General features: G+C 35.6%; 1 protein-coding gene across 6 annotated transcripts in view; it reads right to left on the reverse strand.

Annotated features, from left to right (window-relative positions):
• Nucleotides 1-15,680, reverse strand: part of ATF7IP (activating transcription factor 7 interacting protein) — a 120,338-nt gene that overhangs the window by 36,210 nt on the left and 68,448 nt on the right. For all 6 annotated transcript variants that reach the window (XM_055280535.2, XM_055280536.2, XM_063639631.1 and 3 more), the window contains exons 7-10: nt 12,664-12,737; nt 12,022-12,110; nt 8,199-8,837; nt 1,987-2,051 (exon numbers count right to left, since the gene is read on the reverse strand). In XM_055280535.2, coding sequence (XP_055136510.1) covers nt 1,987-2,051; nt 8,199-8,837; nt 12,022-12,110; nt 12,664-12,737 — 867 coding nt within the window. The remainder of the gene's footprint in view (nt 1-1,986; nt 2,052-8,198; nt 8,838-12,021; nt 12,111-12,663; nt 12,738-15,680) is intronic.

The following is a 15,680-nucleotide window of genomic DNA, read 5'->3' on the forward strand; positions in this document are numbered from 1 at the left end:
AATATTAAGTTGTACTATTGCTTTGCTTTCTGATGAAGTCAACTCCTGTTTCAAGTGTCTTTTTTTTTTCTTTTTTTTTGAGTTTCTCTTTTTTATAGAGACAGAGTCTCACTTTGCTGCCCAGGCTGGCTTCGACCTCCTGGGCTCAAGTGATGCTCCTGTCTTCACCTCCCAAAGTGCCGGGATTATAGACGTGAGCCACTACACCCCACCTCAAGTGTCTTATATTATATCCATTTTAATTTCACTTATGTATTTATGATGTTACACATATTATATTTCTTTTTTTTTTTTTGAGATGGGATGGAGTTTCGCTCTTTCACCCATGCTGGAGTGAAGTGGTATGATCTCAGCTCACTGCAACCTCCGCCCTCCTGGGTTCAAGCAATTCTCCTGCCTCAGCCTCCCAAGTAGCTGGGATTACAGGCACCCGACACCACACCAAGGCAAATTTTTGTCTTTTTAGTAGAGACGGGGTTTCCCCATGTTGGCCAGGCTGGTCTCGAACTCCTGACCTCAGGTGATCTACCCGCCTCGGCCTCCCAAAGTGCTAGGATTACAGGTGTGAGACACCGTGCCCGGCTACATAGACTATATTTCAGCAAAATATTCTATACAATAGAGTTCAATACAACTTTTTGCAATGATGAAAATAGTCTGTATCTGTGTGGTCCAATATGCTAGCCACTAGCCATTTGTAGCTACTGAACCTTGAAATGGGGTTATTTTGACTGAGGAACTAAATTTTTAATTTAATTTAAATAGCTGCATGTGACTAGTGGCTATCATATTAGATAGCACAGCTCTAGAAGAACCACCATTTACAAAAGGACAAAAGACAGCCATCATAATGTCCATTTTCCTTTCCTTGAAAATATTACTTAACTTGTTTAAAAAAAAAAAACCTCACTGAGGAAAGTAGAGATGTTCATAAATCCTTTGTTTAAAGTTTAACTAGACTTCCTATAAATGTCACTTAAGTATCTCTGAATATATCAACATTTTCTATACGTCTTCCAGAAAGTATCTCAATCTTATAATTTTAATTGAAAACATAGTTATAATCCACAAGACGTGCTCAGAAACAATCACAACTTTGATCTCTATACTGCACACAAAGACTGCTAACATTTGTAAGAAGTTAAGATATTTTTAATAGCTTTTATTTGATCTATAAACCATGGTGTACATCTAGGTTAGTCAAAATCCATCGGTTCTAAAGAAAATAGTCATATTTAAAGATCAAATGATGCCCTTGTTTTAAAATTCTTGTTATTTTTTCATGCCTGACATGCTCGAGATTTTTGTTCTGCTAGGAATATATGAGCTCCTTGAAATGATTCAAAGGAAGTGAAGAAAATAAAATAAAACTATCAACAATCTAGTCACTATAAATTCACTACACCTAAAGCCATAAAGAACAAGGAGGAACACTGTTAATATAGGAAAGAAGTAGTTACTCTATTACCGGGTGGTTAAGATTTAATATGAAAAAGTACAAAGACTGGCAAAGTGCTAGTAAACAAGCAGACAGACAAAAAATTCTTCCTCAAAAGGTATTTCTGATTACCTTTGAGGAAATTAAAAAGGTGGTAGGGGTAGAGAGTGGTACCAGTGAGGGTAAACCAATGAGACACTCTTAAAAAAGATGCACCTGGAAGAAATTACATGTGTTTTCTTTTTGCAGACAATCTTTACAGTATGTAAAGGCAAATGACTGGACTGTCAATTGTATTAATCAAATCAGTCAGTTAATAGAATAAACTAATTATTACCTCTAAGAGAACCGCTATGCAAAAACAAAACAAGACAAAACAAAAAAACCTCAATTCTTGTCAAACATTACAGAGAAGTTGTGAGACAATGTTTGGATAGTTATAAAAAACACACATAGAACAATTTTCATTCAATCAAAGAATGATGAAAATTCATTTTCCTGTGGGCCATAATTAGGATTTTACTTTGAAGAAGAAGGAAAAATCTTACCTGTGATGTGCTATCGGCTGCTTTCTTACTGACAGAAGCATCTATTGTTTTGTTTGTCTGGTTTTCTGAAAAGTAAAAAAAAAACATTTTTAAAAACATCTACAAAATGTAAAAAGTTAGGTTGCTTTATATGAAACAATTCATGTAGTTTTCTCCAACTATTTTTCTGTCAACATGTCACATACATAAATAAAAAACTCACAGATCACTGCTATTGTATCTTTCAGATACTATACAGATTACTACACAGATCACAATACAGATTAAAAAAAACTTTCCACTGGCCCAGCAATTTTAACTCTAAGCAGTATCTCATGGAAATAATTTAAGATACACATAACTTAAATGTTCTAACATGAGGAAATAGTTAAACAAAATATAATTCCTCCACACTATGTCCCTTTGGAGAAAACAATCTAGTATGTCAAAAATGTTTCCAATAAATTCAGCAGAAACGGTTGCAGTAAATCCAAGAAAATACACATGCATATTTCTCAGTAGTTCAATCATCGGTGATTTTTTTTCTTTGTTCATTTTTCAACTAACTTGTAATGAGTTTGCAGTTAAAAAACAATGTTACTTCCAGAACAGCACAGAAAATAAAGTATATTTTGTCCCAATTTCTAATGGGAGGAAAAGAGAGAATGTATTAAATTTTATCAAAGGTTTTTTGCACCTACTGAGATTATTTAGGGTTTCCTGTTTGGTAACATGGAGTTTTTAAATGTTGAAACAGCCCATCCTTTCTTTCTGGAGACAAAACTCTCTTGGTCAAACTATGGCATTCCTTTCATTTGCAAATCTTCAGAATGCATACAGAGTTAACAATTTATGTTTAAAAAAATACAGGAAGTTAAACTACCTATGTATTCCCATATGTATATATATAAGTCTGTATGTCTAAAAAATCAAGTTGGGTTAATATTCACCTGTTAAAAGAGAAGTATTCCAGGGTACAGAAGTAAAAAGAATGCCCTTTGATTTCTCCTACCTTGTCTGAATTACATTCTTTTTGTAAGAAGAATATTAATATATTATCTATTTATTTAAAAATATATTCAAATTACGTCATTTATTACAAATGAGCATCTGTTTTGGACTACGAAGTTCCTGAAAGACTAACAAAACTAATTTTAGATTACTGATGTTACATAGTGGAGTATTAACATACACTAGGTGACATTACCAAAATATCAGTGATTTACTACCAAAGGTTTTTATATACGCTGTTAAAATACATTCATTTGGATTTGAAACACTTCCATCTTCAAATCAAAATAAAAGATAACTTTACATAAAAAGTAGAGGAGGAAGTTTCATTTTTGTATTTTTATTTTTTAATTCTTTATTATTTTTTTTCTTTTTGAGACACAGTCTTGCTGTCACCCAGGCTAGAGGGCAGTGGCACGATCTTGGCTCACTGCAATCTCCATCTCCCAGGTTCAAGCGATTCTCACGTCTCAGCCTCCTGAGTAGCTGGGACTACCAGTGTGTGCCACCATGCCTGGCTAATTTTTGTTTACTTAGTAGAGACCTGCTTTCACCATGCTGGCCAGGCTGGTCTCGATCTTCTGGCCTCAAGTGATCCACCTGCCTCAGCCTCCCAAAGTGCTGGGATTATAGGCATGAGCCAACATACCTGGCCTCATTTTTATTTTTTGTCATAACATTTTCATATAAGAAAATTCCTAAAGATGCAAGAAAGATTTAGACTGCTTAATAAAATGTTATACACACATTTCTTTGTTACCCAGCATGATTCTCTCTTAGACCTAATTGCCTCAGAGCTATAAGTTAATTATTCACAAAACTGTAATAATATTCCTTATTCTAGATTCTCAACTTTCCTTGCCCGTTATTACAGATTTTTTCCCTTGATTCTTAATGTAACGTCTTATAGTTCCATTGCATTGCTTTTGCTTTCTTCTATAAGTCTACCTTGGATGACTTCTGGATATAAATATTATAACTCTATCTATCAAGCAACAAAACTGGTCAGGATGTAAAATAAGAAATTACAGCTTAAAATCCTTCTATCACATGGAATACATCTCCATAAAAATACAAATAAAAGTAAATAAAATTAAAAAGCACTTTACAGGAGTTAAACTGGCAGTATCTCTTAGTAGCTCTGGATAATTGTACGAACATAAAAAAGGCAAATACTTTGTTCATTTAATTCTGTCCTTGAAGAAATGGTTGAAGAAATAATTGCTGTGTTTAAACTCTCGTTTTTTTGTTTTTGTTTCTGAGACAGGGACTCCTCTGTTGCCCAGGCTGGAGTGCAGTGGCACAACCATGGCTCACTGCAGCCTTGACCTCCTGGGTTCAAGCAATTCCCCTGCTTCGGCCTCCTGGATAGCTGGGACTGCAGGCATGTATCACCATGCCAAGCTAATTTTTTATTTTTTGTACAGATAGGGGTCTCACTATATTGCAAGGCTGGTCTCGAGCTCCTGAGCTCAAGCCATCCTCCTGCCTCAGCCTCCCAAAGTGCTGGTATTACAGGCATAAGCCACCATGCCTAGCCAACTCTAGTTTTATATAGTCTTAGAACAAGATGTTTAATTAAATCTGAGAGTGTACATTGTATATAACTTTCCCCCAAATCTGCTCTTTCTTTAACGTCTAGTTTAGTAAATGGAACAGCATTTAACAATGTCTTAGAAAGCTGAGTCATCTTTGAGTTCTCCATCTCTTCCACGCATCTGAACTTTTATTAATAAATTACCAAGTACTGCCAATGCTACCTCTTAAATAACTTTTAAATCTTTTTCATACCACCATCTCTCATCTCGTACACTACAAGAGCCTCCAGCCTCTTAATTGGTCTTCCAAACACTATTCTTACCCCTTCCAAACCATTCTCCATCCTGTAACCAGGGTTCATGGATGTCACATTACCCCCTACAAAAACCCTTTAACCCTATTTCCCCCATTCTTCTGTTCATTACTTCATACTTTTCTAGATTTCCCATGTTCTCTTTTGTCCTCTCACAAAAACCTGCAAATTCTAACACTCATCACATTTATAATTAATTAGTTATTTAATGACCACATTCCCTATTTGATTGTAAGCCTGATGAGATCATAGTGACTATTTTATACACTTCTGTGTACCTAAAGAACCTAAGATAATATAGACATTCATTACTTTGTGAATGAATGAAATTAGCTATAATTTGAGCTTTAAATTTCCAAGCCCTTAGGAGGACATTTACCTCACTATAAACAGAAAATACTGATTTAAAATCCATAAGGATATACTTAGCTATAATAAAATATATACAAATGCATGAACATATAGCATATATTCTTATTAAGTAAACATAATACCCACATAAGTATAGAGCTTAGAAAATTTTAATTATATAACCTAATTAATTTATCACAAACTACTAAATGTAGTAGAGATGTACTGAAGTTTGGCTTCAGTTTAGGTTTTGGGAATCCTAAAAAGCCAAATGGCTACTTTAATGTCATTTATGGCACTGCTGAAATTATACCTGATCAAAGAACATATTATAAGTAATAATTTATTAATAAAGTCAGAAATGAAGAATAAGCAAATTCATAAGATCTCATTTTAGTCAGCATTATGAAAAAATACAAAGCTTGTCATTCACATTTATTCATTATCAAATGTAGGTAAGCATTCTAAATGGAACTTGAAATGAAGATCTTGATATAATTACATATTAAAATATATAAATGTGTTAAATAAATGTACATGTTAAAATATACAATTTTATGTTTAGAAATAATTGTACATTATCTCAGAATGCTATAACAATTAATGATTGTGAAAACTTACTTTTATATAAAAAAATTAAGAATAGTCAAATGAAACAGACTGACATGAATTACTAATAGTGTACATCAACCAGATAATTTGGGGAATATATCCTTTCTATAAAAATCATAAGAGAACAGAATAATGAAATTGTAATTCTGACACTTTTAGAAGTGTCTGGAGTACGAGCATGACATTAAACAAAATACTCTTAAATTATTTTTTTTCAAGCCATGGTTTTTCAGGAAAAGTTCTCTATTTAAGAATATATCTCATCTCTACCACCTCACACCAGTTAGAATGGCCATCATTAAAAAAGCAGGAAACAACAGGTGCTGGAGAGGATGTGGAGAAATAGGAACACTTTTACACTGTTGGTGGGACTGTAAACTGGTTCAACCATTGTGGAAGTCGGTGGCAATTCCTCAGGGATCTAGAACTAGAAATACCATTTGACCCAGCCATCCCATTACTGGGTATATACCCAAAGGACTATAAATCATGCTGCTATAAAGACACATGCACACGTATGTTTATTGCGGCACTATTCACAATAGCAAAGAGTTGGAACCAACCCAAATGTCCAACAACAATAGACTGGATTAAGAAAATGTGGCACATATACACCATGGAATACTATGCAGCCATAAAAAATGATGAGTTCGTGTCCTTTGTAGGGACATGGATGAAACTGGAAAACATCATTCTCAGTAAACTATCTCAAGGACAAAAAACCAAACACCGCATGTTCTCACTCACAGGTGGGAATTGAACAATGAGAACTCATGGACACAGGAAGGGGAACATCACAGTCCGGGGACTGTTGTGGGGTGGGGGGAGGGGGGAGGGACAGCATTAGGAGATATACCTAATGCTAAATGACGAGTTAATGGGTGCAGGAAATCAACATGGCACATAGATACACATGTACCAAACCTGCACATTGTGCACATGTACCCTAAAACCTAAAGGATAATAAAAAAATAAAATAAAATAAATAAAAAAATAAAAAAATAAAATAAATAATAAAAAAAGAATATATCTCATCTCATAACCATGAATTTAAAACAATGTCAACTTTGCCTCAAAATTTCATAAGGAGGAAAACCCAAAATCACATAAAACAATGTCCATCACTAAATCATCTGACATTAAAAAATACTAAGAACTAAAAGAAAAAGAAGTTATAGAAAAATGAACTATCACCCAAAAATCTTGTATGTCCACTGACCTCAGTTAAAAGCAAGCATCTCTTTTACTGTTGTAAACATGAAAGAATATCCAAAAAATAATGTGGTAGCAGATAACACTAACAAACATTTGCCCCTGTACTATGCAAACATTTAAATTGTAAATACTATAAATAATAATTACACTTTCATATAAAACATTAGTTTATTCTTATAAATATGATAATGATATGAGTGATATCCAGCTTCAATCCAACATTAATTTTGATCTGCCACTCATTTACTTTCTTAACAACTCTGTGAAATACCATCATTGTTTTATATGAGAAAACACTTAGGAAGTTAACTACACTAGTAATGGCTATATGACAAATAAAAACTAAGGCTTGTACATCTCACTTATAAAGTAATTTTGTACTTTAGAATTTGTTTCCTATATTACATGGTTACTTACAACATCAATAGGAAAAATACTGTAGCAATTTTACTATACACATGATGCCTACCCTTGCCTGCCTTTCTAAAAGTAGTGCGGATAAATGTGAAGTCAGAAATGAAGAATAAGCAAGTTCAAGAATGCATACAAAACAAACTCTTTCCAGGAACTAGGAAGACACAGAGTTTGGCAGATTTTAAACAGGTATAATCAAGTGCTCCATTTTGCAATATTTCTAAGTAAAATACAAACAATCATGTAATATGTCATATGGGAAAACAGAAAAGATAAAACAAGAAGGACCCAAACATTTTATAGTAAATGTGAAAGAAAAATCTATTTTTAAGTTGTTCAAATTTGGAAGCTATGAATGAGTGCACAAAGGATTTTCCAAATGGGTAAGGAACATAAATGTGCCTTTTTTTCTTAAAAGCATATATTATGTAAATTTGATACTTTAAAATGTTTTAAACGATATTGCTGGCAAATGTATCATAAAAGTAACTCATAATGCTTGCCACAAAGCCATAAATTAAAAATTCACCAAACTTAGGAAAATTACTAAAAGATAAAACACAGATACTAACTTCTAATTCAAAATAAACCCCCTCTCAAGCCCCATTTTAGCAACATCATTTCTCTCAGGTATCTAAAAAATTACTAAAAATAATCAAGGAAATTCTATTTATTTTGTTCTTCCAATAATGCTAGCCACTTAGAAAAAAAAAGTTCAATCATTACAAGGCTATTAACATGCTTGCATTTCTAGTATTAAACCTACATGGTGACTTACCAATTCTTGGGGTGGTATTGCTGTTCTGTTCTGCAGGAGACGAAGTACTAAATGCAGAAATTGGAATTTTCATCTGTATAGGACCTCGATTAGTTGATGGACTATAGAGTCCTGATGGGCCCACTGTGGGTAAAGAAGTCCTTGTGGCTTGTACAATAGAGTGTGCCGTTGGAACAGCCTGCACAGCAAGTGTTGTTCCCAATGGTGCAGCACTGGCAGTAGGGTTCCTTTGAATACTAGGACTGGGCACAGAAGGAACGTTGTTTGGTTTACTGGGATTTGGCAAGGATGGCAAGGATACTGGATTTTTGGTAAGACCACTCACTGTAGGTGGGCTTTGCACAGAAATGAATTCAACGTTGCCAGATGGTTGATTAGTCACCAAAGTCCCTGGATGGCTCTGTAGAAGCTGAGGCTGAGAGGATACTGCAACAGGTACATGCAAAATCACTGGCAAAGGTTGTAAAGAGATTGTAGGCTGGGGATTTCCACTAGGCACCTGAGTAGTAGCAACTACAGTAGCTGTATTGGGTGCAGGAAGAACTGACGTTGCTGTGAGAGAACCTGAAGTCACTGGAGTCTGCAATTTAGGTTGATTACTGACAACTGCTGGAGGAGTGACAAGATTGGTTGAAGATACTATAGAAAGAAAACAGAAGTCTCAGTTTAAATGGTTATATTAATTTATCAACTAAGAAAATGTGACAGATACAAACTAAATACATTGCATAATACATTGCAAAGACTGTAAGGTCTTTTATCATGAAATTTTTTTCCAGATTTAAATTCCGAAATTTAATTTAGAATTAAATTCATAGAAGCATTTTGCATGTAGTTTTAGTAAATTACAAAAACAGCACATGATGGATGATTAATATGCAAGACTACTGAGGATCAAAACAGTCTCTCAAAATTACTATATCACTTTAGAGTACCTAACTAGTAAACAAATAAAAAATCCTAAAAAGTTAAGTAAAAATATATATTTTTGAAACTACATTAAAAACATTATAAATGCCTTACAACACAAGTAATATATAAACTCAAATAGTAAATCTAAAAAGAGTCATGGCCATTAATGAATAACAGGTAAGCTTACTCATCGTATTTTATTATTTGAACCATGTCTGTATCTTTGGATCAAGTTTGATTGAATTCCTTGGGAGAGGAACTATTGAGGGGAGATTCCCTCTACTGACACCCTACTGACATTGTATGATATGGAAAATAGCACTGAGCGAAGATGACAGATGAATTAAGAAGAAATGAGGTGGCATATACAGAAGAACAGAGAAAATACAAATGTTGGTCACTAGAGTTTTATAGTAATTTTCAACAACTTGTGTTTATTCTCATTGGAACAGGTTTAAAATACATGACCAAACTTCTTTCTCACTGATTTATAGTCTTTCCAAAAATAACAGGTAAACTGGAGCAGCAGTTTCTCATAGTGTGGTCTAGTGGGGTGCCTGGGGTTTTCTGAGACCCGTTTAGGGAGTTTGCAATGTGAAAACTATTTTCATAAGAATGAGACATTATCTGACTTTTTAAATGAGCAGACATTTGCAGCAATGGAGCAAAAGCAATGGTGAGTAAAACTTCTGATGCTTTAGTACAAAAATCAAGGTAGTATAATGGGACCAAACATCACTGCATTCTTCATCACATGCTTACAGTAAAAAAGTCAGTTTTACTTAAGAATCCCCATGATACAGCAGTAAGAACTATTAACTTTATTATATCTCAACCTTTGAATAGGGGTTCTTTTCTTAATATTCCATGTGAAGAAATAGGCAGTACATATAAGACAACTACTGCGTGCCAAAGTAGGATAGTTAAGGAAAAATGCTTGTGCAATTGAGCTATAAACTCAACTAGCAGTCTTTCCCAGGAAACACTATTTTTACTTGAAAGAATGACCTATAGACACACTGATAATTCATGTGTGGGTATTTTGAAGATCTTTTCTTAAACTAGGTAAGGCAGTCACTTTAAAGAAAAAAGCCCAACTGTATTTATCAGCAATAATAACATTTGAGTTTTAAAGCAAAACTAAGAACATTAGAAAAAACTTGTATCTGTCACTGAAAGCATGACAGCTCCCTAAATCCTTAAAATACTTCTCTGAGTAGAACTGATAGTAAAATCAGTAAATGTAATTTTTAAAATTAATATTTATTAATAAAATGTGTCATTTGGAAGAATTGCATAACTTGGTGAATAGTTTTCAAATGATCAATGAATAATAATTAGTAAAACTCCATCCAAGTGCAAGACAGAGGAATGGATTTTTTTTTTTTTAAGACAAGGTTTGCCTCTAGTGCCCAGGATGGAGTACACTGGCGCAATCTTGGCTCACAGCAGCCTACACCTCTCAGGCTCAGGCAATCTTTCCACCTCAGCCTCCTGAGTAGCTGGGACCACAGGTGTGCACCATCATGTCCGGCTACTTTTTGTATTTTTTGTAGAGACAGAGTTTCACTATGTTGCCCCAGCTGGCCTGGAACTCCTGAGTTCAAGCAATCCACCTGCCTCGGGCCTCCCAAAGTGCTGGTATTACAGTCGTAAGCCACCACGCTGTCCAATAAATGGATTTTAATGGAGGAGTTAGAAAAGTTCTTTGATGTGGTTTCAGATTATACTTCACAACCAACCTTAAAGAAACTACTACTGGATAGTATCAAAGAAGAATATCCACAATTATCTGTAAGGGCTAAGCCCTTTTCCATCTATATATTTGTATAAGACTGGATTTCCTTCATATGCTTCAGCCAAATCAACATTTTAAAACAGTATAAAAGCAGATATGTATATGAGTATACAGCTATCTTTAGCTGTCATAATGTCTCAAAGTATTAAAGAGATATGTAAAAAATGTAAGAGAATAATGCTCTTTGTGCTCTATTTTTAAGCTTGGAAAATACACAGTTTCATTTTAAAAAGTTTTGTGTGTTAGACAGTATGAGTTTACTATTACAGTATCTATTTTTATATTTATTATTTATTTTTTTATTTTTATTTTTTGAGAGGAAGTCTCACTCTGTTGCCCAGGCTGGGGTGCAGTGGCGTGATCTCGGCTCATCGCAAACTCCGCCTCGCGGATTCAAGCTCAATTCTCCTGCCTCAGTCTCCTGAGTAGCTGGGATTACAGGCACCAGCCATCATGCCTGGATAATTTTTGTATTTTGGTAGAGATGGGGTTTCACCATGTTGGCCAGGCTGGTCTCAAACTCCTGACCTCAAGTGATCTGCCTGCCTCAGCCTCTCAAAGTCCTGGGATTACAGGCGTGAGCCACCAAGCTCAGCCTACTATTATTTTAAATGAGTAAATATTTTAAAAACATTTTTAAATTTCTGTTTAATTTCTACTTCATTTCGACTGATAATAAATATCAATGGATGTAACCCACATAAACACAAATTCTGGAGTTCTTAATAATTTTTTAAGATTGTAAAGGGCTCTAGAGACCAGAAAGTTTGTGAACTACTACAACAGAGATTTGAATATCTATACTGTATTTTCACATATACTTATCTATGACCCTAAATTTTTTTGTTTTAAGAGACCAAATGGATTCCATTATTTTGCCCAAGCTGACTCGAACTCGTGGGTTCAGGCAATCCTCCTCAGCCTCCCAAGTAGCTGAGACTATAGGCATGTGCCACCATACCCAGTTTGATCCTGAATTTTTAACAAAATTTTTGTACTTAAACAATGTGCCCGATTTCTTAATCCATTTCAACCTCAAAAGAATGTAAGAAAAGAGAACCAAAGCGTTTAATTCCTAAGAAAATGTATTTTGGTATTTGAAAAAAAAGTTACCTGTATTCACAGGAGTTTGAAAGGATGGTGGTGCACTCTCGCTTACATTTCTTTTGGACTCCAGCATCTGTCTCACTGTGCCTGCATTTCTATGAAATATATATACACACAAATAGTCAACAGATATGCCACTCAGGGAATACCAACTGATATCTAGAATAAGCAGTGGCCCACAGGGGAAAAAGGGTGGCTCGGCTTGGGTTTCACAACCCTAAACTGCAAGCAAAAACAGTGAGGCATAGCTGGCACAAAGACTTCTAAATGCTGGGGTCTATGGCATTAGGGAAGAGCCTTAACTCTTGTATTCTAATGTCTGTTATCAGTACTTAACCTGAATACCAAAAGTAGGTCCTAATATACACAGACATTAGTCTTTCTCACCCTTAACAGAAGCATTTCTCAATTATTTAAGACAAGTGGTAAAAGAAATATATAGTGACCAAAGAATGCCTTATAATAAGTTAGCAAAAGTATTATTCACAGATGAACAATGAAGCAGAAAAATAAAATATACTAACCAAGTACACCAAACACTTATTTCTACATAAATACCATGATTACACTGCAAGATTCTTCTACCAAATAAAGAAAATTAGAACTTTGTTCTGTTATTTAAAAACTAGACAGACTATGAATTCTCACCTGTAAGACATGTTATTATTGCTGTTGACATCATTTACAGTTTTTCCTGGTGATACTGGTGGGTTGGGTGGATGCTGGGGGAGGAAAAAAAAATCAAGGTAAAAATAAAACAACACACAGGGAATCTCTAAAAAAAAATAAAATCTGTAGATGTCTGTCAATATATTATCTGTCACTGTTCTAATATAATGGGAAACATTGCCAGCTGAGACAATAATTTGAATCTTGGCATTATCACTTGTTCATTGTATCTTAAGCAAATCATTTACTTTGCTGAAGACAACTGCTTATCATTTGAGAGATTAATATAATAATTCCTGCATCTCAGTGTTCTTATGAAGAATAAATTAAAAACACAAAAATGGCTCATATGCTGTAAGAGTTTAAAAAACATTAACAATATAAATCTAAAGAATAACCAGACTCACTCATTTAACAAATAGCCAGTGAATGCCTACTATGTAGCAGGCATCATATTAGCACCAGCAATTCAACAAATAAGTGGCATCCAATGTCACAAATCAAAATTATTTTTAGGTTGTTTTTTAAAAAAAACTACCTACCACTATGTGACTTAAATTATTTAATGTCACAAATCTAAGCTTCAGTAACAACTTATTTCAGCCTTTCCCCCCAAAACCCGGGAATACAGAAATGGAATTATAACACCTACATATTAATTATCATTATTTAGGCCTCCATCATTAATAACGCTATCATCATTTATCTCTTAAAACGAGGCTGGGCACAGTGGCTCACACTCGTAATACTAGCACGTTGGGAGGCTGAGACAGGCAAGGATTGCTTGGGCTCAGGAGTTATAGACCAGCCTGGGAAACGTAGCGAAACCCCATCTCTAAAAAAAAAAAAAATATACAAAAATTAGCCAGGTGTGGTAATACACGCCTGTGGTCCCACCTTCTTGGGAGGCTGAGGTGGGAGGATAGCTTGAGCCGAGGAGGCAGAGGTTGCAGTGAGCCGAGATTGTGACACTGCACTCCAGCCTGGGTGACATAGCCAGACCATGCCTCAAAAACAACCAAACAAAAAATGAGAAGAATAAAATATCTCTACTTAAGACTAAGTCAAGTGTAAGAATAACATATTAAACCAAAGGTAATAAATGCTTAGAATTACATTGAGCAGATGCCATTCATCACTCTTCTTAACAACAAATACATCTTGCTACTTTTTATATGACACAACAATAATTTCAACCTTCTAGTATGATATTGCATTAGATATGTATAGAGGGAAAAACAATAGAATTAAGATAATCTGCTATAAAGGTACTTAAAATCTGGCTGTCAAGATAAACAAATGTAAAACAAGAGAAAAGCAAATTAAAATAATAGTGTAATGCGAATGGAAAAAGTTTAAAAAAGAAAAGCTTTTAGGGAAAGGAATGCATCTTTAAGCACACTGTTGAGTAATTTTTCTCTTTTTTTTTGAGATAGAGTCTCACTGTTGCCCAGGCTGGAGTGCACCACCCTGCGGCACCATCTTGGCTCACTCTAGCCTCTGCCTCCCAGGCTCAAGCGATTCTCGTGCCTCAGCCTCTGAGTAGCTGGGATTACAGGTGCCTGCCACCAGGCCCGGCTAATTTTTGTATTTTTAGTAGAGGCAGGGTTTCGCCATGTTGACCAGGCTGGTCTCGAACTCCTGACCTCAAGTGATCTGCCCGCCTCAGCCTCCCAAAGTGCTGGGATTACAGGCATGAGCTACTGTGCCTGGCCATCACTGAGTAATTATTACACTCAAAATGGTTAAGATAAAAGAATACTTCAGGAGAAAAACAAAAAAGAATAAAAGCATAGAGAATAAATAAAACAAATGGTTTAGAACACAGGAGTCATTTGATGGAGGATTTTTAAAAACTGTGGTATGATAAGCAACATGTCAGAACAGGAAGTCCCCTCTGCTTCCCATATGGAGATAACTTAACAAGATAAACATCATATTGCCCGCATGAGATTTCCACAAACTAGTTGAAAGGATATGGCATCCCAGGTGAGCACAAGGCCAAAAAGAGGCACACTGGAAGAGTTAGGAAAATACATTGCATTTACTCACTATACCCCATCAACCTCCCAACACAGCTTCTACATCAGAAAGGAAACAGAAAGGTGGAGCTCGAATCTAACTGTTTAAGAAAGATGCCCAACGCACTAGATTTTGTCTTACCCAACATGGAGGACTAACCTGGAGCAAGAACTGTGACTATGGCACTTTGGATGCCTGCGAGCCTCAGAGACCAAAGGCAGGACCCTCAACTTGATAGAGCACCAGAGAAATTGCAGTAACACAGACAGACAGCAGGGGAAGCACTAATACAACAGCTTGCCAAAGTACCAGAGGCTGCTATAGCAAAGACAGGTACCAGAGGGAGCTTCAGAGTGGAGAGACAAACCTCTTCAGATGGAAGAGTACAAGCAAAAGCCCAGAGAAGACACATAGCCAAAAAAAGGTGTTAGAGGCCCACAGACTCTCTAAGAAGGCTGACTGGTGAAGCCCTTCCTGTGTACAAGAGTCCACAAAGACTGGGAGATGCGGCTGTTTTTTCAAATGCTAAAATTTCAGCAAGCATGCAAATAAACAGAGAAACATGGTCCAATCAAATAAATAAATCTCCAAAAACCAACCCTAAAGTAACAGAGAGCTATGAATTATCTGCCAATGAATTCAAAATAACTATCATTAAGATACTCTGGCCAGGCGCGGTGGCTCATGCCTATAATCCCAGCACTTTGGGAGGCCGAGGCGGGCGGATCACCTGAGGTCAGGAGTTCAAGAGCAGCCTAGCCAAAATGGTGAAACCCTGTCTCTACTAAAAATACAAAAATTAGCCGGGTGTGGTCGTGGGCACCTGTAATCCCAGCCACTCAGGAGGCTGAGGCTGGAGAACCGCTTGAACCCAGGAGGTGGAGGTTGCAGTGAGTGGAGATTGCGCCGTTACACTACAGCCTGGGCAACAGGAGAGAAACTCCTCAAAAAAAAAAAAAAAAAAGATACTCGAT

The sequence above is a fragment of the Symphalangus syndactylus genome, chromosome 5, assembly GCF_028878055.3.
Source record: "Symphalangus syndactylus isolate Jambi chromosome 5, NHGRI_mSymSyn1-v2.1_pri, whole genome shotgun sequence".
NCBI lineage: Eukaryota > Metazoa > Chordata > Mammalia > Primates > Hylobatidae > Symphalangus > Symphalangus syndactylus.